The sequence below is a fragment of the Amblyraja radiata genome, chromosome 7 (genome assembly GCF_010909765.2).
Source record: "Amblyraja radiata isolate CabotCenter1 chromosome 7, sAmbRad1.1.pri, whole genome shotgun sequence".
Lineage (NCBI taxonomy): Eukaryota > Metazoa > Chordata > Chondrichthyes > Rajiformes > Rajidae > Amblyraja > Amblyraja radiata.
The window spans coordinates 47,702,971-47,728,327 of record NC_045962.1 but is presented as its reverse complement, the minus strand read 5'-3'; the positions used below and the strand labels follow the sequence as shown (position 1 = coordinate 47,728,327).

Here is a 25,357-nt window from a genome sequence, read left to right as displayed (position 1 = left end):
TCAACGAACCATTTATAAAGTTACTTTGGAAACTGACATGTAAGGTAAAAAGCAGTTTTTGATTTAAATAGATTAGTGGGGGGGGGGGGGGGGGGGGGGGGGGGGGGGGGGTTGGGGTAGATGACCTGTTTCCATGTGACCGTCCCACAGTAATTGGACACCAGTGCCTCAAGACCGGTAATAATTTTAACCAAAGGTGGTCTTTGGAATAGACAAGCACTTCTATGGATACTTGTACATTAATACTGTTAAACAATGTATTGTCCAGCCTGAAGTATTTTAGCTTGCAGTAATAAAAATAAACTCTTTACTATTCAAAAGGCCTTTATTTTTGAAAATCCTATTGAAAAAATAACTTTGCGATCCGAATCTCTCGCCCCTAATCCCTTTTCCTTCATTAACAAAATTGTTTTTATGATGTAACCTGAGGGTTCTTAGCAACAATCCCATTCTAGCAGAGCAACCTGTACTAACATTTTGCTTTTGGTCAATCCATATTTAAAATCATTGACCTGCCCCTGTCATGTTGGGTTTGAATGTTAGTCTATATAGTCGGGCATTCTGTCTTTTATTGCCTCTTCATTTTCTGCAGGTGGCCTCGGGTGAGATATGACAAAACAGGAATGTCACCACAAGACTTACTGCTGTAGGGTTTGATGTTAGATGTTTATCAAAAGGGGATTAAATTAGCTAGTACAATACCGCTCTGTGCATGCAGATGGAAAATGATTTCACTGGTATGATTTCACTGGTATAAAATGATCACACCAAATTTGGAATAGTTTGGGGCTGGCCTCTGCTTGCTTTTTGAAATATATTTTTGAAAGTTAAATTAAACATCTCTTTTTGTCAGCAATTAAGCCTAGCATTCAGGATCATGAAAATCATTTCATTTAATACCTCCTTTCATCAGCGATGTCTTCAAACATAAATATTATTGGATGTTTTTACAATAGTAACTGTTTACTTCAGTGAGTTAATTACTGATTGGAAAATTTGGATGCCAAGTCTTGGTTGTTGGGACTAACCTTTGTTTCCATAGTTTGAGAATGGAGAGCCAGTGAATGATCATTCTTTCTCTTTCCTCTGTTTAGTATCTCCTCTAGTTGTGGTTTATTATTTTAATTAATATTCTAGGTCTTTCAGGGAAGGCTGGATATCCTTGCTGTATCAACAATCCAAGCTTTAACTGCAGTGATGCACAAATCTCCAGCTGCTAAGGTACAGTAATCATGATTATTGAAGAGGAATATGCAACTGAACCTTGGATTTTAATTCCTTAAATTAGAAATGAACATTTATTTGATTTCCCCCCCAAATCAATGCACTAGTGTCTCTTGGAATGACACCACAAGCTTCATTTACTGCTTGTAATGGTTACAAGGAAGGGAGAATGGTAGTTTTGTGCAGCACTGAAGGATTCTGCACTTCTCTGAATTCTGCCCATTTGCCAGAGCTTTGATAGTTATAGTACTGAAAAGTTATATTGGAATTAGATCTCCATGTAACTGCTATAAAAGGACAGCTGAGATTGGGGAATCTGAGGTATGCAGTACTTCATGATACCATCAAGCTCTATTGCCCCATGTTTCTGGGTTTTCTGAAAAGGGCACTAAATACAAGGACCCTTGGTAATAACGTAGGTAATATTACTCTAGGTAATAATGGAAAACAGATGGTATATTTTTTTATTAACATAGATGATCTTGTATTAAGCTTTGTTTTTAATTCTGAAATCAGGAAGTATTCAAAGAGCGTATTGGTTACATCCAATTCTATGAGGTTTTGAAGTCCTTGGGCCAGCCATCACGGGACCTGCTGAAGGAGCTAATGAACATGGTGAGGCTTCGCTCTCTAATTTTAAACACTTCTGGCCATTGCATTGGATTAATGCTGATGTGCAAACGTTTATTTCGCATTGTATCAATATGACCTTTTTTGTTAATTTAATTACTATCCTCAAAGATTTCAGTTTATGAGATGGGTTGTAGCTAACTTAGTTAGTCAGCATGGTTTTGTACATGGGAGGCAGTGTCTCACAAATCTGATTGCGTTTTTTGACGACATGACCAAAATGGTCGATGAGGGCAGAGTTGTAGATGTTGTATATATGGACCAGCAAAGCGTTCGACAAGGTTCTGCATGTTAGGCTGCTTTGGAAGGTTAGATCGCATGGGATCCAAGGAGAGATAGTTGAATGGATAGAAAATTGGTTTCATGGAAGGAAGCAGAGGGTGATTGTGGAAGGTTGCTTCTCGGACTGGAGGCCTGTGGCTAGTGGTGTACCTCGGGATTCGGTACTAGGCCTGTTACTGTTTGTCATCTACATCAATTATTTGGATGGAAACATACACGGCAAGATTAGCAAGTTTGCTGATGATACAAAAGTGGGTGTTTTTACAGATAGTGAAGATGGTTGTGAAGAATTGCAGCAGGATTTTGATCGATTGGCCAAGTGGGCTGAAGAATGGTTGATGGAATTTAATACAGAGAAATGTGAGGTGTTGCATTTTGGGAAGTCTAACATGGGCAGGACCTACACAGTGAATGGTAGGGCTCTGCGGAGTGTTGTAGAGCAGAGGGATTTAGGAGTGCAGGTGCATGGTTCCTTGAAGGTGGAGTTGCAGGTAGATAAGGTAATCAAAAAGGCTTTTGGCACATTGGCCATCAGTCAGAGTATTGAATATAGAAGTTGGGAAGTCATGTTGCAGTTGTATAAGACATTGGTGAGGTTGCATTTAGAGTATTGTGTTCAGTTCTGGGCAGCGTCTTATAGGAAAGATGTTATCAAGCTGGAAAAGGTACAAACAAGGTTTACGAGGATTTTGTCAGGACTCGAGGGTCTGAGCTAAAAGAGAGGTTGAGTATGCTGGTATTCTATTCCTTGTAGCGCAGTAGGATGAGGGGTGATCTTATAGAGGGGTATAAACACAAAGGGTGGTGGATGTATGGATCAAGCTGCCAGAGGAGATAGTTGAGGCTGGGACTATCCCAGTATTTAAGAAACAGTTAGACAAGTACAGCGATAGGACAGATTTGGAGGTATATGGACCAAATGTGGGCAGGTGGGACTAGTGTAGAAGGGCCAGTGTGTGCAAGTAGGGCCGAAGGGCCTGCTTCCACACTATCACTCTATGACTAAAACGTACTTGGATTTGAACCAGACTTCCACTGCCCATTCATCTCCCTTTCCTCCACGTATCCAGATTGATTTGTATATTGAAGTTACTTGCAGCATAAGAGTAAATATCATTGAGCATATAGTGTCAGAAGTGGATGACAATCCTTCAATGTGAAAATTGCCTTACATATGTCAATTGTTAAGTTCCTTTGAGTTTACTCTAATATGAGAGCTCTTTTAAGATGTTATTTTCAATTGCTATTAAATTCATTGGTTTCAGTTGAACAAATACACTGATCTACATTGGAAATCATATTTAACCTTCAATCAAAAGCCCTGTCTGAATAATGTGGATCCCTTTTGAGAACCTTTTGAGTGGCAAAGTTGAATCTGGGAAGAGTTGATGAGAATATAGGAAGAATGAAAATGTGATTAACATAGGATTAGTCTAAATAGGGTCAACGGTTGGTGCAATCGTGGGCTTATAGGGCCTGTTTTCATGCTGTATCTTTCTATAACACTTTCTATTCTCTTTTACCAGGGAAGGAGATAGTTGGAATACAACCTTGTTTAATCTTGCATAGATCCCAGTTAATTTTGAATGTTATAGGCTGGTGGTGATAGATTTGCCACCGGTGTTATTCGTATGACAGTAGTTTATGAAACATAATCTCTCAAGGAGAAATCTCACCCCTGACTTTGCACTTCTGCACATCGTTAGTTCTCTGTGTAATTTGTATCATTTTCTGCTTATGTCCCCAGGCTGTTGAAGGTGATCATACCTCTGTTGGAATGCTTGGGATCAGCAATGTCCAACCACTTTTACTACTTATCCAGTGGCTCCCAGAGCTGGACTCCTTTGAGCTACAAATCTTTGTTTCCGATTGGTTGAAGAGGATATGCTGCATCAATCGTCAAAGTCGCACGTTCTGTGTAAATGCCAGCATAGTGAGCCATATCCTTGTGACGTTGAACTGCCACACTAGACTGCACCACGCGTGTGCAGAGAATCTGATCGGACTGTTGGGTGCTTTAGGCAGCCAGTCATTGAGCTCAGGAGAAATCTTGCAGTTGTTGAGGATGCTGAGAACAGATGACACTAAACAAGCCCACCCTTGCGTAGTTCCGATGACACGTGCAATACTTGGCATAGCCCGGAAACAGGGCTTGGATAATGCACTACAGTACTTTAACCTGTTCCACAGCATGGCGGGAATTATGGTGCCCACTATTCAGCGTTGGCCTGGTTATGGTTTCAGCTTCTATGCATGGCTGTGTCTTGATCAGGGGCAAGGAGCAAGTGGAATGTTTGGAAAAGGATGCAAGAGGAAACAGCTGTACAGGTAGGAAACAATTGATTAATTCACATTTTTTCCCTTCAGGATGGAATTGGCTCAAATGTTTACTGTGCAGTTCTAATCCAGCAATTGCTGTTGGGACAGGTAACAATTATCATCTGTCCTTTTTCAGTCTTGCCAGAATTTAAAATGCAAACCTAAACAAAGTTCAAACATTCTGGGAGTAAAATCATAGAACATTTAAAAAAAGAATGTTTTATTATTTTTATTTTTATTTAATAATTTTTGTTTTAAGAATATTTAAGTTGGAGAAATTTTGCTCTAAGACAGCCAACTGCCAACTGCCAGGAAAACAACAAACCAAAGTTGATGATACAATCTGTTGTGCTTGGAATAGACTAACAGTATATTGATTCTGTAACTGGATGATGATCTGGATCGACTCTTAACTATTATTTCCTCCAGTTGAATTGATTTTCTCTGCAACAAATCTGAATCGGGGAGAAAAATGAAGAATTTCTGGTCATATTTAGTTGTGTTCAATTACTCCAATAAAACTGGCATCTTAATGTTCACTAGTTTCGGTAATTCCATTGGCCTTCAGCAATTGCAGTTATTTTTTTTATAAAGGTTTTGGTATTCTAGAAACTCATTAAGATTTATTTCCCATTCCCTTTAAACTCACCAGTATTCAGCTTCTGTGGTCTTTAAACTCAATGGGTTCATTAAAGCAATTATTTTACTACAGTGTAACATTTAACAAAGAAGTGAAATTAAAGTTTCTTGGGCTATTAATAAGAGCAACAATCAATGGTCTAGAAAATTTGGCAGTTCCGTGCCACAAAATTTCGAGGGAGCCAGATTCTCTGAGTTTTACCGTATTTCATGAAATGTTCCTTGTGTGTCGTAGAATTTGTCGAAATCTCTCAAATTCCTGTTGTTCTCATATACATACTGGAATTTATATTGGACATTGTTGCATTTTATATTGATGGGAAAATGAATTATTCAAATGAACATCATGCATGCCCAAGAATAAAAGTTGCCTAAATGTTTCAAGTTTATGTAGTGATTGGTGATAAAAGTTTATAGTTATAAGTAGTAGACTTTACTATAGTGGTAGTCAGTCAGTCAATTTATTTGTATAGCACATTTAAAAACAACTCGTGTTGACCAAAGTGCTGTACATCAGTGCAGATACAATTGTTACATACAATGGCACACAGACCTAACAATACATACATAAACATAACCATTCACTTAAACTAATTACTTTATTGCTTTAGTTTCAAGTTTTGCATCATTTATGGATGATTAGATTAAATTGCAGCATTGGAGGTGCTCTGTGAATTGAGTCTTTTTAAATTCAGAACTTTCACCCAGAATGGGTTTGTTTTCATTCCATGTGGGATATCACCATCAACAACACCACAGTCACATCTGTGGAGTCTTTTAAGTTTCTTGGAACTATCATCTCCAAGGACCTTAAATCAGATTCAGATTCAGATTCAAACTTTATTGTCATTGCGCAGTGTACAGTACAGAGACAACGAGATGCAGTTAGCATCTCCCCAGAAGAGCGAACATAGAATATGAGCAATAAATATATATACGTACATACAGTAGTAGTAGTGCAATTTATCTGGGGGAAGTAGTGTCCGGGGGGGGGGGGGTGGTGACTGGCAATCACCGAGGTGCAGAGTTAAGTAATGTAACAGCCGCAGGGAAGAAGCTGTTCCTGGACCTGCTGGTCCAGCAACGGAGAGACCTGTAGCGCCTCCCGGATGGGAGGAGGGTAAACAGACTGTGGCTGGGGTGAGAGCAGTCCTTGACAATGCTGCACTGACAATGGTGCTTCGCAGACATCGCTTGCTTTGGACAGACTCAATGGAGGGGAGTGAGGAACCGGTGATGCGTTGGGCAGTTTTCACCACCCTCTGCAGTGCTTTTCGGTCGGAGACAGAGCAGTTGCCATACCATACTGTGATACAGTTGGTAAGGATGCTCTCGATGGTGCAGCGTTAGAAGTTCACCAGAATCTGAGGAGACAGATGGACCTTCGTTAGTTTCCTCAGGAAGAAGAGATGCTGGTGAACCATCTTGACCAGAGTTGAGGTATTGTGGTTCCAGGAGAGGTCATCGGAGATGTTGACCCCCAGAAACATGAAGCTGGAGACACGTTCCATCTCCGTCCCGTTAATATGGATGGGGGTGTGTGTGCCGCCCCTAGACCTTCTGAAGTCTACAATGAGCTCCTTGGTCTTCTTGGAGTTAAGGGCCAGGTTGTTGTCAGCGCACCATGCTGCTAGGAGCTGGATCTCCTCCCTATAGGCCGACTTATCGTTGTTGCTGATGAGTCCAATCACCGTTGTATCATCTGCATATTTGATGATGGTGTTAGTGCCATATACAGGTGTGCAGTCGTAGGTGAAGAGGGAGTAGAGGAGGGGGCTCAGCGCACAGCCCGGTGGAACGCCGGTGTTCAGAGTGAGGGTTGAAGAGGTGTGGTGGTCTAACCTAACAGACTGGGGTCTGTTGGTTAAAAAGTCCAATATCCAGTTGCAGAGGGAGGGGTCGATGCCCAGGTCGCTGAGTTTGGTGATCAGTTTTGAGGGTATAATGGTGTTGAATGCTGAGCTATAATCGATGAACAGCATTCTTATGTAGGTGTCTCTGTTGTCGAGGTGGGAGAGGGCTGAGTGAAGTGCCGTTGAGATGGCATCCTCCGTACTCCTGTTCTTGCGGTAGGCGAACTGATAGGGGTCCAGTGTAGGAGGTAGGCAGCCTTTGAGGTGTGCCAGGACCAGCCTCTCGAAGCACTTGGTGATGATGGGAGTAAGTGCAACTGGGCGGAAGTCGTTGAGGCTTGCCGCAGTGGAGTGTTTTGGCACCGGCACGATGGAGGTGGTTTTAAGGCACGTGGGGACAACTGCTTGGGCAAGTGACAGATTTTCAGCACCCATGGATTTTTGATTTTCAAAACATGTTAACACCCAAAATGTGGAGTTCCAGTAATAATAATAATAATGGATGGGATTTATATAGCGCCTTTCTAATACTCAAGGCGCTTTACATCGCATTATTCATTCACTCCTCAGTCACACTCGGTGGTGGTAAGCTACTTCTGTAGCCACAGCTGCCCTAGGGCAGACTGACGGAAGCGTGGCTGCCAATCTGCGCCTACGGCCCCTCCGACCACCACCAATCACTCACACACATTCACACACATTCACACACAGGCAAAGGTGGGTGAAGTGTCTTGCCCAAGGACACAACGACAGTATGCACTCCAAGCGGGATTCGAACCGGCTACCTTCCGGTTGCCAACCGAACACTTAGCCCATTGTGCCATCGTTCCTCCTGCCACCATCATTCCTCCTGCCACCATCATTCCTCCTGCCACCATCGTTCCTCCTGCCACCACACCCCATTGGGTTCAGATATTTTACATCAATCCAACAAATTGAGTGTTAATATTACTATTTCAAGTCTTGCATTGAAATTATAGGCCAGATACATCATTATTCTAACATATAATGAACATTATCAGAAGCTGTAGTATTAATACATCACAAGCCACATTTAAGTGGATTGCATCATCTTAGTATAAATTAAATCCTCAAATTTTTGATTTGCTAAACTGCAAATTTATATATGACAATGTATAAAATTATATTTTCGTGTTTATTTTTTCTGGAATTAAAAGTACACAAAGTAGAATTTTCCCACATAAACGGAAAAGAATGTTTAACAGTGCATGCATTCTAGTTTTTTCACAGCCATTGGGACAGGGTTTGAAGCATTTCTGACCTCCTCGGGAGGGCTGATGGTAGCTGTCTGCACAAAGAAAGAGTACATGACCGTGATGCTGCCTGACCACTGCTTCTGTGATTCCCTTTGGGTAAGAACAAGGATTGAAAGACCTATTGTTAGTAAATATTTTATTACATGGACCTCTTGTTCTCTAGCCACAACTAAATTGGTACACATTTTCAGATGAACAGCCAAACCCCTGAGATTCATAATCAGTTTCAACTGCATATAACAGCCTGTACACTCTATCTTGCAATTGTGTATTGTTAACATGTATGCTCCTAGCACAGCATTGGGACATTTCAAAACAGTTTTGGTCTGAAAAACTGATTTGCAAACAGCAAGGTCCCACAAATAGCATTGTGATTGCAACTGTTTACTTGAAGAATGAAAATACTTTCAGAAGGCTTTCGACAAGGTCCCACATAAGAGATTAGTATACAAACTTAAAGCACACGGTATTGGGGGCTCAGTATTGATGTGGATAGAGAACTGGCTGGCAGACAGGAAGCAAAGAGTAGGAGTAAACGGGTCCTTTTCAGAATGGCAGGCAGTGACTAGTGGGGTACCGCAAGGCTCAGTGCTGGGACCCCAGCTATTTACAATATATATTAATGATTTGGACAAGGGAATTGAATGCAACATCTCCAAGTTTGCAGATGACACGAAGCTGGGAGGCAGTGTTAGCTGTGAGGAGGATGCTAGGATGCTGCAAGGTGACTTGGATAGGCTGGGTGAGTGGGCAAATGTATGGCAGATGCAGTATAATATGGATGAATATGAGGTTATCCACTTTGGTGTCAAAAACAGGAAAGTAGACTATTATCTGAATGGTGGCCGATTAGGAAAAGGGGAGATGCAACGAGACCTGTGTGTCATGGTACACCAGTCATTGAAAGTAGGCATGCAGGTGCAGCAGGCAGTGAATAAAGCGAATGGTATGTTAGCATTCATAGCAAAAGGATTTGAGTATAGGAGCAGGGAGGTTCTACTGCAGTTGTACAGGGTCTTGGTGAGACCACACCTGGAGTATTGCGTACAGTTTTGGTCTCCTAATCTGAGGAAAGACATTCTTGCCATAGAGGGAGTACAGAGAAGGTTCCTGGGATGTCAGGACTTTCATATGAGGAAAGACTGGATAGACTCGGCTTGTACTCGCTAGAATTTAGAAGATTGAGGGGGGATCTTATAGAAACTTACAAAATTCTTAAGGGGTTGGACAGGTAGATGCAGGAAGATTGTTCCCGATGTTGGGGAAGTCCAGAACAAGGGGGTCACAGTTTAAGGATAAGGGGGAAATCTTTTAGGACCGAGATGAGAAAAACATTTTTCACACAGAGTGTTGAATCTGTGGAATTCTCTGCCACAGAAGGTAGTTGAGGCCAGTTCATTGGCTATATTTAAGAGGGAGTTAGATGTGGCCCTTGTGGCTAAAGGGATCAGGGGGTATGGAGAGAAGGCAGGTACAGGATACTGAGTTGGATGTTCAGCTATGATCATAATGTATGGCGGTGCAGGCTCGAAGGGCCGAATGGCCTACTCCACCTATTTTCTATGTTTCTATGTTTCTATCTAAGTCACCGGGGAGAATAGAGTTTTGCCACGGAATACTTTAGCATTCCCTCATGAAGTTAGAGGGAGGTACAGATTAATATATTTTTAAAGGTCTGAATTGTTAGCCAGGATCATATCTCTTTAGTAGAACTCAAACCCAAGACATCCTTAGTTTAGTTTAGAGATGCAGCCTAGAGACGAACCCTTCTGCCCACCGAGTCCACGAAGACCAACGATCACACACTAGGGACAATTTACTGAAGCCAATTAACCTACCAACCTGCACTTCTTTGGAACATAGGAGGAAACTGGAGCACCCAGAGAAAACCTACACAGTCAAAAGAAGAACATATAAACTCTGTACAGACGGCACCCGTGATCAGGATCGAATCCGGGTGCCTGGCGCTGTAAGAGAGCGATTCTACCGCTGTGCCATTGTGCAGCCCAATTCTTACTCTAGTGATAGGGTAGACGATTAAAAACAGGGTGGATTGTAAGAAACTTCTTCCCATGGCAGAGTCCAAAGCACATGTGTTTAAGTTGAGGAGTGCTGCAAATGCTGCAAATGGAACAACACTTGAATTTGCAATAGTAAGCTCCGATTTTTTTTTCTCTCTGTTAACAGCACAGTATAGCTGTGGTACATTTCCCAGCAAAGCGTCCCTTTGGTCAGAGCCTGGTGTACATCTACGTTAATGGTCAGCAGAAACTCTCTGCACCCTTAAAATTTCCCATTCTGAATGAGGTAAGGTTCTTTTATCTAATTGAATAGATTGTTTTCCTTTTTGTTCTTATGCTAATGGAAATACATTCCAGTAATATACTTCAGATTATATTTATGGAGGCTTTTCAATGTTTAGACCAGCAAGAATTTAAGAAATTTCTCATGGTCATTCTAAAGAGTATACTCAGCAGGGTGCTGTACAAGGTGTGCAGTAAGGAGAAGAGGGCAAGAGGATGTGCAATGAAAGTTTAGATTTATTATTGTCATGTCTGCCGAGGTACAGTGAAAGGCTTCGTTTTGCCTGCTGTCATATCGGGTAACACAATACATAAATTCAATCAAACCAAATTGTAAAGCAAAGAGAGATACAGATTGCAGAATTCTTCTCAACATTGTAGTGCGCCAGTTCCATAGACAAAATCCAATGTCTGCAATGGGGAAGAGGTGAATCGGATAGTTCCCTGGCATATTGAAACAAACAGTTTAATGAAAATGAGTAACAAGTCTGCGAACTCTTTTTTTGCACGTGTAAGGATCTGTGTTTGTTTACAAAATGTCACTATAGTGGGTCACTTAATGCACTTATTGACACTTGATCTCTGTCTCAGTGATAGAGATGACTAGTCGCTAGCTTGATTTTTTGATATAATAAGGAAGCTTTAACCTAACCAAACACCTAAATATTAAGTGAAAAAAGATAGTGGTGGAACAATTCAACGGGTCAGGCAATATCTGTGAAGAGCATGGATCGGGTCGGGACCCATCTTCAGACTTAAATATTAAAGTTGTAATTTTAATTGTGTTTACTGTTACTTAAAGTGGTCACTGTCCAGTTCAATTCAAGCCTTTGTGCTTTCTCTGAATAATGTCAAGTTGCATCGGTACTGAAATTTGTTACATGTTTCCTCCCATCTTAAGCCTTTTACATCATGTTGCATTGGATCGGCTGGACAGAGGACTACCACCCCTCCTCCGTCACAAATCCCAGATCCACCGTTCTCTTTGTCTATTCCTTCTGGAAGGGCATCACTAAGCTCAATTCTTTCTCCTCCAAACTGGAGTGGACTGTTGGGCAAACCAGAATCGGTGACGAAATTCATTTCAGCAGGAACTCAGGATTGTGAATGGGGTTCTCCAACTTCTCTGGAAGGTCAGCTTGGTTCCGTCCTAGTCTTCCACGATGCATTACAGCCCTCGCAAGTAAAGGCACTCCATTCTGCAGGTGAGCAACAGCTTTCTAGCTCATCCCAATACGTTGCACCTCATCAAACGTTGCATTATTGCCAACACTGTTTATTTAAGAGATCGATTTCACAATTTTTGAGGTTACCTATCTCAGTTGAAAATCCAAGGGAACTGAAGGAGATCATTTTCCCCAGTGTCTGTGGCCCTCTTTGAAGGGAATATTATCTAATTAGTACCAATTCCCTGCTCTTTTCCTGTCATAGTTTCCTTATGAAAGATGCAGCAAATAACCTTACTCTTCAGTTCACCATATGTCTTTTGCTAGTAATCTTAAATCTATGTTCCCAGGTTACTGACCCTTATGACAGTGCAAAATGGTTCTCATTTAAAAATCGTTCATTAATTTTGAACTATTAGAACATACAACAGTACAGCCGAAGAACAGGCCTTATGGCCAACACTGGGCTGAATATGATGTCATCTCTTATCTACCTGCACATCCATATCCCTACGTTCCCTGCATATCCATATGCCTATCCAAAATTCTGTTAAATACCACTATCCTATCTGCCTCCACCACCACCCCTGGCAATGTGTCCCAGGCCCTCATCACCATCTGTGTAAAACAAAAACCTAGCACTGCATATCTCCTTTAAAAGTTTGGCCCTCTCATCTCAAAGCAATGCACTTTCTAGGACAGTAAAGCCTTGTTATTATGGACAATGGGGGGGGGGGGGGGGTTGGGGGGGAAGGATAATAATATCCATTATTGCCGATTATGTGCTATAATTGAGTAAGGTATTATAATTGTATGTAGTTGAAACAAAGAACTGCAGATATGGTTAATACTCAAAAGGGCACAAAGTGCTGGAGTAACTCAGCGGGTCAGGCAACATTTCTGGAGAACAGGAATAGGTGATGTCGGTACCCTTCAGACTGCTTCGGTCAGCTGTTACTCCATCACTTTGTTTCATTTCACCTTAAAACTAGGCACCAATGCTGCTGGTCTGCACCAGCGAGTCCTCCTTCACTGGTTGACGTAGCTGATGTTGCGGCTCATCTTGCAGGACACAGTTTCTTCAGGCCGCGGTTACCAACATGACGCGCTCAGGGCTCCCTCTCCTCATCTGTCGCTTTGTCTGCACCTCTGCCAAGGTGGAGTATGTCGACGACACCAGGGGAGAAGGAGGCGATGGGGCAGGAAGAGGCTGGGTGGAAAGAACAACGGGCTGACAGAAAGAAGCGGCAACGGGTGGGAGGGGAGGGAGCCCCACAGTAACGTGCGCGTCCTGTCAGTGGCAGCGCCCTGAAGAAAGCGCTGATGGCTAGCGGTTACAACATGAGCTGCAATTGGATCGGCCTCTTCCCCCTCCTCCACTGCCGCTTCCTCCTCCCTCCTCCTCTCTTTGCTCTGTCCACTCGACCTCTTCCCACCCTCCCCAACGCTGCCTCCTCCTCCTGCCATCGCTCTATCCATTCGGCCTCTTTCCCCCCGCTCCCCCAACCACCTCCACCTCTGCCGCCTCCTGTCATCGATGTGTTCACTCTGCTTCTTACCCCCTCCATAAAGACTTGCTGGTGCACGTTGCCAGCTGAGGGTGCTGTCGGAAACTGGGGCCTGGGAATTTGTTGGAGTTGTGGGCATCGGCAGGTGTGTCTGCTGTAACCAAAAACTGTGATAAAGGGGTCTGTTAAAATAAGGCTTTACTGTATTTGATTTTTCCCATCCTCGGAAAAAGGTGCTGTAAAGGGTCAACGTCCTCTGCACCCTTCCAAGACACACACACACACACACACACACACACACACACACACACACACACACACACACACAGAGACACAGACACACACACACACACACACAGACACACACACACACACACACACACACACACACACACACACACACACACACACACACACACACACACACACACACACACACACATCCAATGCAATGAGCGAACTGAATTACACGGACAGATGGGCAATTTGAGGCTCTTAAAAGATTGGATTTATATATATATATAATAACCTCAAATTGGCCATCTTTCCGTGTAATTCAGTTCCCCCGTTGCATTGGAGCTCCTTCATATTGTCCCCCAGGCCCAGAGTATCCTCCAAACATGTTGTCTCCAGAATTAGATTCTATGTTTCAGCTGAGGCTGATTCATAATTTTTTGTTTTCCCATAAGCTACTTTATAAGCAATGTATATAAAGTATACAATTATGTATACTGTTTCAGGACAGTTTAACGTATTAGATGGCATTTTCTGATTCGTCACTCTGAACTTTCCCTGTTTATTTTATTCTGAACTTTATTTTCTGATCTTAAATTTGAGCCGTCACCATATGCAACTTGAAACAATATGGTAAAAAATGCACTTAAGTTTCTTCAGACTTTGTGTGAATGACATCAGCATGGTGTTGGATAATTATCTGGCATGGAAACATTTGATTGAATCTTTGCTTGATTATTTACATTGCAATTAAAGTGATGACAACAGCTTTTACAACAATATTGAAAATGACTCTGGACAGATTAACAGATGACAATATGGGAACTTTTGATGTTGACAGGCCCAAACTGCATTTCTCCATTGAAAACTCAGGAGCCGGACCTTACAGACCTCACAAATAAACTGCTCCTCCATTACACGCCAAAAGTAAGTGGTTTATGAAGTTTATGATCCTACTCTTGGATCTTAAAAATCTCTCTTTTAAAGATTTTCCTTTTTGTTTTGCCTATCACCTTTCTCGGTTAAAGATATTAACCTTGTGGAAATTGGGCATCCCCAGGCGATAAGTGATAAAATACTTTGCATGTCTGGGGGCATCCCCATTTAAAAGGTTTGCAGTGATGTCTGGTCATTAGTAAGGAAGAATTTAATCTTGGTTGACATTCCTATCTTGAGTTCAGAATGTGGCAGTATTGCTACTGCTCTCCAGCTGAGATAACACATTGCCTGGATTCTTCGGTTATGGGTGCAAGTCGCCCTTCCTTACCCTAGAAAGAATAGTAGCAAACTTTCTTAAAATGCCACTATCCATATTTACAACAAATACATACCCCTTTTAAAGTGCAAAATCCAGGAGGGTAGATGGTCCAACCATAGCTACAAAGATAAATTAAAAGAGACACAAGAGATTGCAGATGCTACAATCTTGAATAAAAACCCACACTGCTGAATGAGCTCTTGTGGAGGGAAATGGAGAGATGCAGTTTAAGGTCAGGATCTTTCTTCAGGAATTAAAACCTATATTAGGTCAAAGGTAAAATATTATGGTGTTGAACAGAAGTTTCTCATCCCTGAGATCTCTGTACCTTTGGCAATCTCTACCCCAGAGGGCTGTGGAAGCTCAGGTACTAAGTATATTCAAAAGATCAAGAGCCATGGGTAAGTGGGGTGAGGTAGGAGCTTAGCCATGATCTTATTGAATGACAGATTAAGTACAATGAGCCAAATGGTCGACTGCTACATATGTTTCATAAAAATACTTGCATAATATAGATGGACAGGAATAATAACAGCAATCTCTGTCCAGAATAGTGCTGTAGTCTCGAATGGTATAAAACAAATATATTCACTTGTAGCTTGGAACAAAATATTTTATTTCCTAGAATTGTAATAGGTCTTATTTTAACACTCTTCTACATTTTCACAGGCCTGCAAAAGTCCTATCTGCCTTGATTTGTCACCTAATCTCTTTCATGGGAGACTGACTGGGCATAAAGTTGTCAACTGGGATATTAAGGTATTTCAGTTATTGAAGCATTGGTTATAATTATTGAGGACTTATCAGCATAAGGAGTTTGTATTCATAAATTCATCAGTGATGGGAGCAGAATTAGGTCATTCGGCCCATCAAGTGTACTCTGCCATTCAATCATGCTGATCTACCCCTCTCAGCCCAATCTCCTGCCTTCTCGTAACACCTGACTCCCGTACCAATGAAGAATCTATCAATCTCTGCCTTAAAAATATCCATTGACAGTCTCCACAGTCTTCTGTGGCAATTAATTCCACAGATTCACCATACCTTGAAATTCCTTCTCATCCAGTGGCATTTGGTCGGTGGGGGCGCTGCAAGCCGGCAGCCCAGCCAGCAGCGTGTTAGTTTTTTATACTTTTTTTGTTTTGTAGTGTGTTTTAATGTATGTTTTTAATGTTTCTCTGTGTTTCTTGTGTGTGGGGTGGTGTGAGGGGGTAAGGGGGAAACCGCTTTGGTCGCCTCCTCCACGGAGAGGCGACTTTTTCCATGTCGCCTCCCACGTGGCCTAACATCGAGGATCGGTGCGGCCTTTCCTAGAGACGCGCCCGGGGCTTCAGCTGCGGGAGCAGTGTGGACTCTCGTCACGGAGCGGGCGAGCCCTCGCCGGGGCTCGCCGGAGGGGAGCGCTCCGTTCGCTGGCCCGCGGCAGCCTGAAGCCGGGGTCTGCAGAGCTCCAGCCAGCGCGGCGTCCTGGGCCTGGGATCCCTCGTTGGGGACCCCGGAGGAGAAGAGCTCCAACCGCTGACCCGCGGCCAACTTCTACCGCGGGCGCGGTGGGGACTTACCATACCGCGGGAGCGGGGTCCCTCACTGGTGCTTCTGCGGTGCTTCCGGCTGCAACGTGGCGGGAACTTTAGTTCTTCGACCGCCGGCCTGCGGCTACACCAACCTGAAGCCGCGGTCTCCGGTGGGGAGGCACCGATTCAGGACTTACCTGGACTTTACCTTGTCTACTCATCTGGACGCCCGCAGCAGAGGGTTGAGGTCCCGACCACAGGGGAAAATGGAGGAGGACTGGCCAAATTTTGTGCCTACCACCACAGTGATGAATGCTTTGGTGGATGTTTATGTTACATTTTTATTGTGTTTTTGTGTGTTCTTTTTCATTGTACCGCTGCTGGCAAATTCATTTCACTTGCACTGATTGATTGATTGATTGATCTCCTTCCTAAAGATACATCCTTTTATTCTGAGGCTCTGGCCTCTGGTCCTAAAATCTTTCCCTAATGGAAACATCCTCTCCACATCCACGCTATCCAGGCCTTTCACTATTTGGTAAGTTTCAATGAGGTCGCCCCTCATCCTTCCAATCTCCAGCGAATACAGATCCAGTGCTGTCAAACGCTCATCATATGATAACCCATTCATTCCTGGGATCATTCTCGTAAACCTCCTCTGGACCCTCTCTAGCGCCAGCACACCGTTCCTCAGATATGGCCCACAAAATGCTCACAATACTCCAAATGGTCTGAATAATTACACATTCCTTAATTGCTTAGTCTTAGTTACTTAGTTCCATTCTTCATCGCATTTAAATTTTGATCCTGGGGATTATAAGTACTCCTTCAGCCATATAGTTCATGGAAAAGGTCAATCTAACAGTTATCAGTTTTGTACTTTATTAATACATTAATTGTCTTGGAAGCTGTTCCCTGTGTAGTATGCATGGTGCTAGGTGTCCTCTAGTGCTATCAATGTCATTTATCAGGCTCTACATTTAACTTGGTTGGGACATCCAATATTTTTGGACAAGTGGCCTTATCTTGATGATAAGACTACGTTCAACTGTGAACAATTCAAACCATTTCATAAATTGAGTCTACCTGTTATAAAATAAATGTTGCCTGCTTACCTAATCATCTAACGTACAATTAGTTTGCAAACCAGAGGTATAAAAGAAATATTGATTTGAACACTTGGGGTTTTCCTCATTTGTTTTTCCCCTCCCATAATATCATTCTCTCTATCCAAATAGCATTCTCATTATCACTTAGTCTATTAAATGGAAAGCACCAGTGAAACTCAGCAGTGACGGAACTCGATTTAGAACTGTTGGTGTGGGGCAAATGCGAGGGTCGGCAAAATATATTGAAATTTAGATTAAATTGAATTTGTATCACCATGCATTTTAAATATTGTTCAATGCATTAATAGCAGTTCTTCATGGTTAACTTTCTTACCAGGATATGATCAATTGCATCGGTGGGCTCAATCTTCTATTCCCATTGCTGGAGCAAATGAGCAATCTTGGCAGTCAGGGGTGTGTGAAAAATGATCACGTGGCAACTGATTCAATGACTCCTGAAGCACCGCCCCCTTCTGAAGGTGATTGGGTGGTGGTTCCTTCAACAAGGGCTTCTGGTGAGACTTAATGATAATTACTTTAAATTTGTGTTATAATATTAGTATTGCACTTTATCACGTACTCGGGATAAAAGTGTTGCTGCTGCCAAATTGTTGTCTGATTTTTCTCATTGTATTTATTTATTTGTATATAATTCCTCTAATCACTCTATTTCCTATTTTACCAGTTGATTATATGAAACATAGAAATTAGGTGCAGGAGTAGGCCATTCGGCCCTTCGAGCCTGCACCGCCATTCAATATGATCATGAAGACCCAAAGAGAAGCAAAAACTACTGTTCCAATTTCTAAAGAAACAATTTTCTTTTGAGTTGGCTTGTATATGTTAATACAGTACCCTCCATAATATTTAGGACAAAGATCCATCATTTATTTATTTGTCTCTGTACTCCACAATTTGAGATTTGTAATATTTGTAACATTCCTACATAGTCCCCCCCATTTCGGGGCACCATAATGTTTGGGACACGGTAATGTCATGTAAATGAAAGTAGTCATGTTTAGTATTTTGTTGCATATCCTTTGCATGCAATGACTGCTTGAAGTCTGCGATTCATGGACATCACCTGTTGCTGGGTGTCTTCTCTGGTGATGCTCAGAGGCCAGGCCTGTATTGCAGCCATCTTTAGCTTATGAGGGATAGTCCCCTTCAGTTTTCTCTACAGCATATAAAAGGCATGCTCAATTGAAGTTCAAACGAAATTTGGTTTCTGCAGTCAAACAAGAAAAAAACCCAAGACACACAATTTACACAAACATCCATCACAGTGAATCTCCTCCTCACTGTGATGGAAGGCAAAGTCATTGTCTCTCCTGTTTTCCATTCTTCTCCCGATGTTAAAGCCCCCGGCGGGCGATGGCAATCCCGCGGCCGTTAAAGCCGCGCCGGGCGATGTAAGGCCCCGCTCCGGATCGTTTTCAACACTGCAATTCGGGCGGGAGAAGTTTCCATTGCGGGAGCTCCGTAAAGCGGTCTCCCACCAGGGACCCGTGAGCTCCCGATGTCACCGTCCACCGGGCCTGCGGCAGGAGCCTCCGAAGCTCCGAAGTCGGGTTGCAGCCGCTAGCCACCACAGCTCTCCACGCTCCGAAGCCGGCCAGCTCCACGATGGTGAGTCCGCAGGCTCCGCGACTGGAGTCCCCAGGTCGTTCCGGTTGGAGACCGCTCCACGGTGCTAGGCCCCAACGACAACGGAGACCCGACAGGGAAAAGGTCGGGTCCCCGTACAGGGAAGAGATTTAAAATTTGCCCCCCACATATACACTGCTAAAAACAATATATAAACTACAACCAAACTATACACTCAACAGGACAAACATTTAAAAAAAGACAGACAGACTGTAGAGGCCGCTGCCGCGAGGCGCCGCCATCTTAACACGTCTGTGTTAATTACAAACGTCTGTGCAGCCATATGTCCAAAACATTATGGTGCCCTGAAATGGGGGGGACTATGTATAAACACATGGTGAAATGAAAATGTATAAAAATACCCTTTAATAAAATCTGGCAATGTGCACTTTAACCACAAGTGATTTTTTTCTATTACAAATCTCAAATTGTGGCGTACAGAGGCAAATAAATAAATGATGGGTCTTTGTCCCAAACATTATGGAGGCACTGTATATTGATTATTTTACTCAACTTCCAAATTGCTGGTGCTTTCCATTAATCCTGGACCCTTTTGGCTTATGAAGATACAAGGAACTGTAGATTTTGATTTACAAAATAAGACAGTGGTGGAGTGACGCTGCAGATAGTATAGGAGAATATAGATAGCTAATGTTTCGGGTCAGAACGTTTGAACAGATCTGTCTAAAGAAGGGTCCTGACCCAAAACATGATATAATCCATGTCCTCCAGAAATGCTGCCTGACCCGTTGAGTTTTTCCAGCACTTTGACCCTATTGATTTATGCCTTGCATTGGCACAACTAAAGGAAGAATGTCCTTGAGAGAATTTTATTGGTCTTTAAATGTTTTTGATTCATTATGCAGTGCAGGAATTTCAATGTTTTATAACTGCTTTGTTATTTGTTTATTGTCTGCCTTCTGCATGTGCTTAGCTTGCCGCATAGATTGCATGGGAGCACAGGAGCAATATAAATCAGTAAATTCAACGTGTGTTTCTTGGTTACAGGATTTTGGCCTATTTTAATATATTGAACCAAAAGGCCTTTCCAGTTGAAAGTCCAAAAGAACCCCCAAAATTCTTCAAGCTTAGAATATTATTTCCAGTCATTAATATGAAAACATTTTTTCCTCTTGAAGATGGAAGGACTTAATTTAATGTTTACTTAATTTCAAATTTTTCATGTTTTTGAACAATTATATTTTAACAGTTCATTTCAAAGGGATTCTCAAGAAGTCTCTCCAGAAGGTTGGCAATACCTTAGGCAACCTTCTGAATGGTTTGGCTTATTATTCTTTTTTCAGATCAGTTTTTCTTTTAAGCAGTGAATGATGACAATCTTAAGATGAAGGTGTGTCAGCAGTATGGTGTAAAATTATGGACAATGAGAATCATGTGGCTTTTGATCTAGCTGTTATTTTTGAGCGTCTGTATTAATGGTCATTTAGCTCCCCAATGCAGTATTAATAATGTATGTTTGATAACCTAAAGATGAATTACTGATTTATTTGTTGGTGTAGTCGATTGATGGAACAATATGGATTGTTCGAACACTGAAAATCCCTGGCATTATTTAACAAAGTCGTAATTTAAAAAAAAATTCAGATGCGCTAGAACATGTCTTTGTCTTGCATTTTAGCAAAGTTTCCATGCAAAATAAATATTGCTGTGATTGTTCATGAGTGTTTATATACCTGTCTGTAATTTAGAGGCCAGGCTGGAGAAGAACCCCGTGGCTACTTTTATCTTGACAATAAAACATTTCATACGAAGACATCCAATCAATCAGGAGAACATGCTTCAATCCCATGGAGTAGCCACTTTAGGCGCCTTATTGCAAAAGGTAGGGATTATATTTTTCTATGCCACCACAGGAGGCCACTCATAGAATTTAGTCATAGAATGTCATTCATTTTGGCATTGATACAGTTATTGATTTACAGTATAAAATATATCATGATATTGGTAAAATTTGCAAGTTGCAAAATGTGGCGAACAATATGCCCACATGTTCCACCAATGTGTATTCTATAAGAATCATTTCCACTGGGTTCATGGTAGCCCCCTTTCAAGGTATAATTGTTTCATTGCCACTAATGTTGACATTTAGTATCTGTCTAACTTAACATCAATGGGATTTGTCAGGAAGCAGTTGCTGAGGTCAAATTACATTTTGGTTGATTAAACTGAATTTAGGTGCATAAATGAGAACAGGTTGCTTAGTCCTGCACTTGGATTATATGTTGTAGTGAAGTTGAATTGTCAGTGACTTGCTGTCCTGCCTATCGTGGGAATGGCCAATGCTTCAGAATCTGGAATGATAGATGTCAAGAGTCAAGAGTGTTTTATTGTCATATGTCCCAGATAGAACAATGAAATTCTTACTTGCTGCAGCACAACAGAATATGTAATCATAATCAATAATAATATAACAAAAACTCAGATAAAAAGAACAAACAATAACAGTGCAATAATAATAATAATAATAATAGTCTATTGTAGTTCACAGCTTATGAGGTTGTAGTGTTTGATAACCTGATGGCTGTAGGGAAGAAGCTGTTCCTGAACCTGGACGTTACAGTTCTCAGGCTCCTGTACCTTCTTCCCGATGGCAGTGGTGAGATGAGTGTGTAGCCAGGATAGTGTGGGTCTTTGATGATGTTGGCTGCCTTTTTGAGGCAGCGACTACGATAGATCCCTTCGATGGTGGGGAGGTCAGAGCCAGTGATGGCCTGGGCAGTGTTTTTGCAGTCTTTTCCCGCTCCTGGACGTTCAAGTTGCCGAACCAGGCCACGATGCAACCAGTCAGTATGCTCTCTACTGTGCACCTGTAGAGGTTCAAGAGAATCCTCTTTGACATACCGAATCTCCGTAATCTTCTCAGGAAGTAGAGGTGCTGATGTGCTTTCTTTATGATTGCATCAGTGTGCTGGATCCAGGAAAGATTGTCGGAAATATGCACACCCAGGAATTCGAAATTTTTGACTCTCTCCAATATCGTCCCATTGATGTAAACAGGATTGTGGGTCCACAATCTTCCTCTTCCAAAGTCTACAATCAGTTCTTTGGTTTTGCTGATATTGAGAGCCAGTTGTTGTGCTGGCACCATATGGTCAGTCGGTCAATCTCACTTCTATACTCTGACTCATCACCATCTGTAATTCGTCCCACAACGGTGGTGTCGTCAGCGAACTTGAAAATTGAGTTTGCACTATGTCCGGCTACACAGTTATGAGTATAGAGTGAGTAGAGCAGGGGGCTGAGCACGCAGCCTTGAGGTGCTCCCATACTGATTATCACTGAGGATGAAGTGTTTCTGCCAATTCGAACTGTGTGGTCTATGGATAAGGAAGTCGAGGATCCAATTGCAGAGGGATGCGCGGAGACCCAGCCCGTGAGTTTCATAACCAGCTTGGAGGGGATGATGGTATTGAATGCCGAGCTGTAGTCTATAAACAACAGCCTGACGTAAGTGTTTTTATTGTCCGAGTGGTCCAGTGCGGAGTGGGGAGCCAGTGAGATCGCATCCTCCGTGGACCTATTGTGACGGCAGGCGAACTGTAGTGGGTCGAGGTTCATATTACCCCAAGCTGCTAAATAGACAATTACACAAAATTAATGGAAAGGAATCGATCAGATGGTCTATCGAACCTATCTGCTGTTATAAAGAGCAGATCTAATGGTAAATTGGTCTTTTCACTGAGTATTATTTTATTCCATTTTCTGGTCTGTATTATGTACTTGTGTAGTATGTTAATCTGACTCATTATACTTGATATTACATTTGAGATCAAGCTGAAAACTTTTAATTATCCTGTTTGATAGATGCCAAATAGTTTTGTGGATGTGAATATGCTGATGGCTGTGCAGTTGCTAATTGAACAAGCAAACGTAGAAAAAAAAGCACAGTTACTGCATCAGATGTATCAGTATCTGCTCTTTGACTTTCGAATCTGGAGCCATGGAGACTTCCCATTTCGAATAGGCAAGTACATCTCCATCATACTGATCCAAGCTATTTCACAGAGAAAAATATCATGACCTATGCAACCTTTTGATGTCCCAAATGGTGTTGCACCTAATCAAGTACTTTTGCAATGTTAAGTGCTAAAATGAAGGATAACTAACAACCATTTTTTGAGTGAGATCTTATACCGGATGATGAACAGATTTTTTTTGTTTTGTAGTTTCAGCAAAAGAATAAATATAGGTCAGTGTGTTGTGGATGACTGCTGCTCCTCTTCACAACACTGCCATCAATTTTTTTTACATCCAGCCCAGATTGCCTCATCCAAAAGGCAGCATCTGCTACAATGGAACATTCCCTCAGGGGTGCATTGGAATGTCTTTGAGGGGCACTCACTTTTCCAAAATGGATCTGAAAATTCAGATTTGGGTTCAAAAGGGGTTGCATACAGTTCAAATGCAGAAATGTGGCACAATTTTATAGATACAATCTGCATTTAGATGCGATCTGTCTTGAACAAGGGAAAACATAGTTATAAGATATGGAGTTGATCATTAAAAACTGAGGTGTGTGAAAATGTCTTCTTGGAGGGAAGTGAATCGAAGGCCAAATCATAAGCATTTAAGGTGGAGATAGATAAATATTACACAAATTGAGGAATTTAAGGTTATGTGGAACTGTACAGAAGAGTTGAGGTCAGTACAGTTCAACCATGATCATATTCCAAGGAGGGGCAAATTTGCAGGGCTACTTCTCCTACTCTACTCTACTATGAGTCGTCTACTCCTATTTTCTGCCGTTTCATGGGTTTGAATATAAAAGGAATATGCGGAAGTATATTTAATGTACAATTCAAATGTTAACATTGTTAAGCATTTTATGGTATGTCTATAGCCTCGGGTTCCGAATTATGATTTAAGTAAGTGTAGGTCATGCATTTGGGGAGCATGCTGCCTTTTTGCCAAAATTCAGAAAATATCCATGAGCAAACGTCTCTGTGCACCAAGCTTAAGGATCTCGTGTAGTTATTGTGGGAGGTATCTGAAGTATGATACTATTTAATTTGACCAAAGTTGTTGTCTGCTGTGGTATGTTGAGTTTGACTGGTAACAATAGAAAATTTCATCTTGCCCGTCCAAAGTTGGAATTGGGTCATTCTTACTCAGGATGAATGATAATTTATCTCTGGTTTGTTCCATAATGTTCCACAGAATCCACTCAATCCACTGTGCAAAAGATCCCTCAAAGTAGTCGCATTTTCTTGCACTCTTTCCAGAGCACTGCAGGCAGTTCCCTTTCCGTGCTAGATCCATCTTCTTTTGAAAGTACCTGGTGAAATAGCTTCCACCACTCTTGCAGGCAGAGCATTTCGGATCATGTACCAAGTGAAAACATTTCTCCTCTTCTTGGTCTGGCTTCATTGATAGTTACCTTCTCTTATTGAGTACATTGTTAAAAATCAATGCATATTGGAAAACAGGAAAATACCACAGAGAAATACCTTAAGGTGTGACTCATAGTTTCTCCTTGGTTTTCACTGATTGCTGTTTTAGCCAAGTACTAAATATCTAAAGGTAATTTGAAGATGCATTCCAGACACCATTCATTCCAGGAGTCATCTTACCATACCATTGGCAAGGGTTGCTCCAATCTTATTTACAATATTAACTAAATGACTAACAAGGGTTATGCCAATTATGCCCTAGATGACGATTTCCATAAAGCAAATTGAACTTTGTGACCTCATTTCAATGATCTGGGGTGGGAATTAATAAGCTTTGGCTTCTTCCTGCTCCTTTTCAGACACATGATTTCATTTATTTATAGATATTGTTTATGACACTTTATAAATATTTTTGTTTTGTTTTTTGTATGCTGTTTCACACTTGCTTTTTATTCTTTTATTCTGTTCGAAATAAATAATAAAAATAAATTTAAAAAAAAATCTGTCAGAAAGCAATAAGAGTGTTTTATTTCAGGTCACATTCAGTACTTATCCACCATCATCAAGGACAATCGAAAGCTTTTTAGGAAGAAATATGGGGTGCAGTTTTTGCTTGATATGATCCGTATGTGTTACAGGTATGATCTGCTCTATTTATAATTTTACTCACAATTGTCATTTGGCATTCATCCTTTGAGTAGTTACGCAGTTCATATATACAAAGCACCTACTCATGCATTATTCTTCTGTTTGCCCTGCTCAAGCAGTTCAAATCAAGACAGTGATTTGTCTGTAGATGATATGAAAACAATTCGAGCTTCACTTTATGGACTAATTAAGTACTTCATCAGCAAAGGGGTCACTCAGGAAGAGGTGCAGAGCATCATGGGATACATTGCTGCTGTCAATGATGAAGAACAGGTAAAATAACATTGTGCACCATCCCTATACTAACTACTCAGTCATGTGTGCCTTCTTTTATT

The 25,357-nt window shown here is 41.7% G+C and overlaps 1 protein-coding gene across 7 annotated transcripts in view; it reads left to right on the top strand.

The window, feature by feature from the left end:
• nbeal1 (neurobeachin like 1) overlaps nt 1–25,357 on the top strand; it is a 248,860-nt gene that overhangs the window by 114,841 nt on the left and 108,662 nt on the right. For 5 of the 7 annotated variants that reach the window (XM_033024391.1, XM_033024388.1, XM_033024392.1 and 2 more), the window contains 13 exons: nt 1,138–1,221; nt 1,741–1,839; nt 3,884–4,464; nt 8,188–8,320; nt 10,412–10,531; nt 11,429–11,732; nt 14,277–14,362; nt 15,363–15,452; nt 17,654–17,831; nt 20,673–20,806; nt 22,789–22,948; nt 24,910–25,012; nt 25,139–25,295. In XM_033024391.1, the coding sequence (XP_032880282.1) occupies nt 1,138–1,221; nt 1,741–1,839; nt 3,884–4,464; nt 8,188–8,320; nt 10,412–10,531; nt 11,429–11,732; nt 14,277–14,362; nt 15,363–15,452; nt 17,654–17,831; nt 20,673–20,806; nt 22,789–22,948; nt 24,910–25,012; nt 25,139–25,295 (2,229 nt within the window). The remainder of the gene's footprint in view (nt 1–1,137; nt 1,222–1,740; nt 1,840–3,883; nt 4,465–8,187; nt 8,321–10,411; nt 10,532–11,428; nt 11,733–14,276; nt 14,363–15,362; nt 15,453–17,653; nt 17,832–20,672; nt 20,807–22,788; nt 22,949–24,909; nt 25,013–25,138; nt 25,296–25,357) is intronic. The other 2 variants (XM_033024389.1, XM_033024394.1) reach the window with 1 other exon arrangement.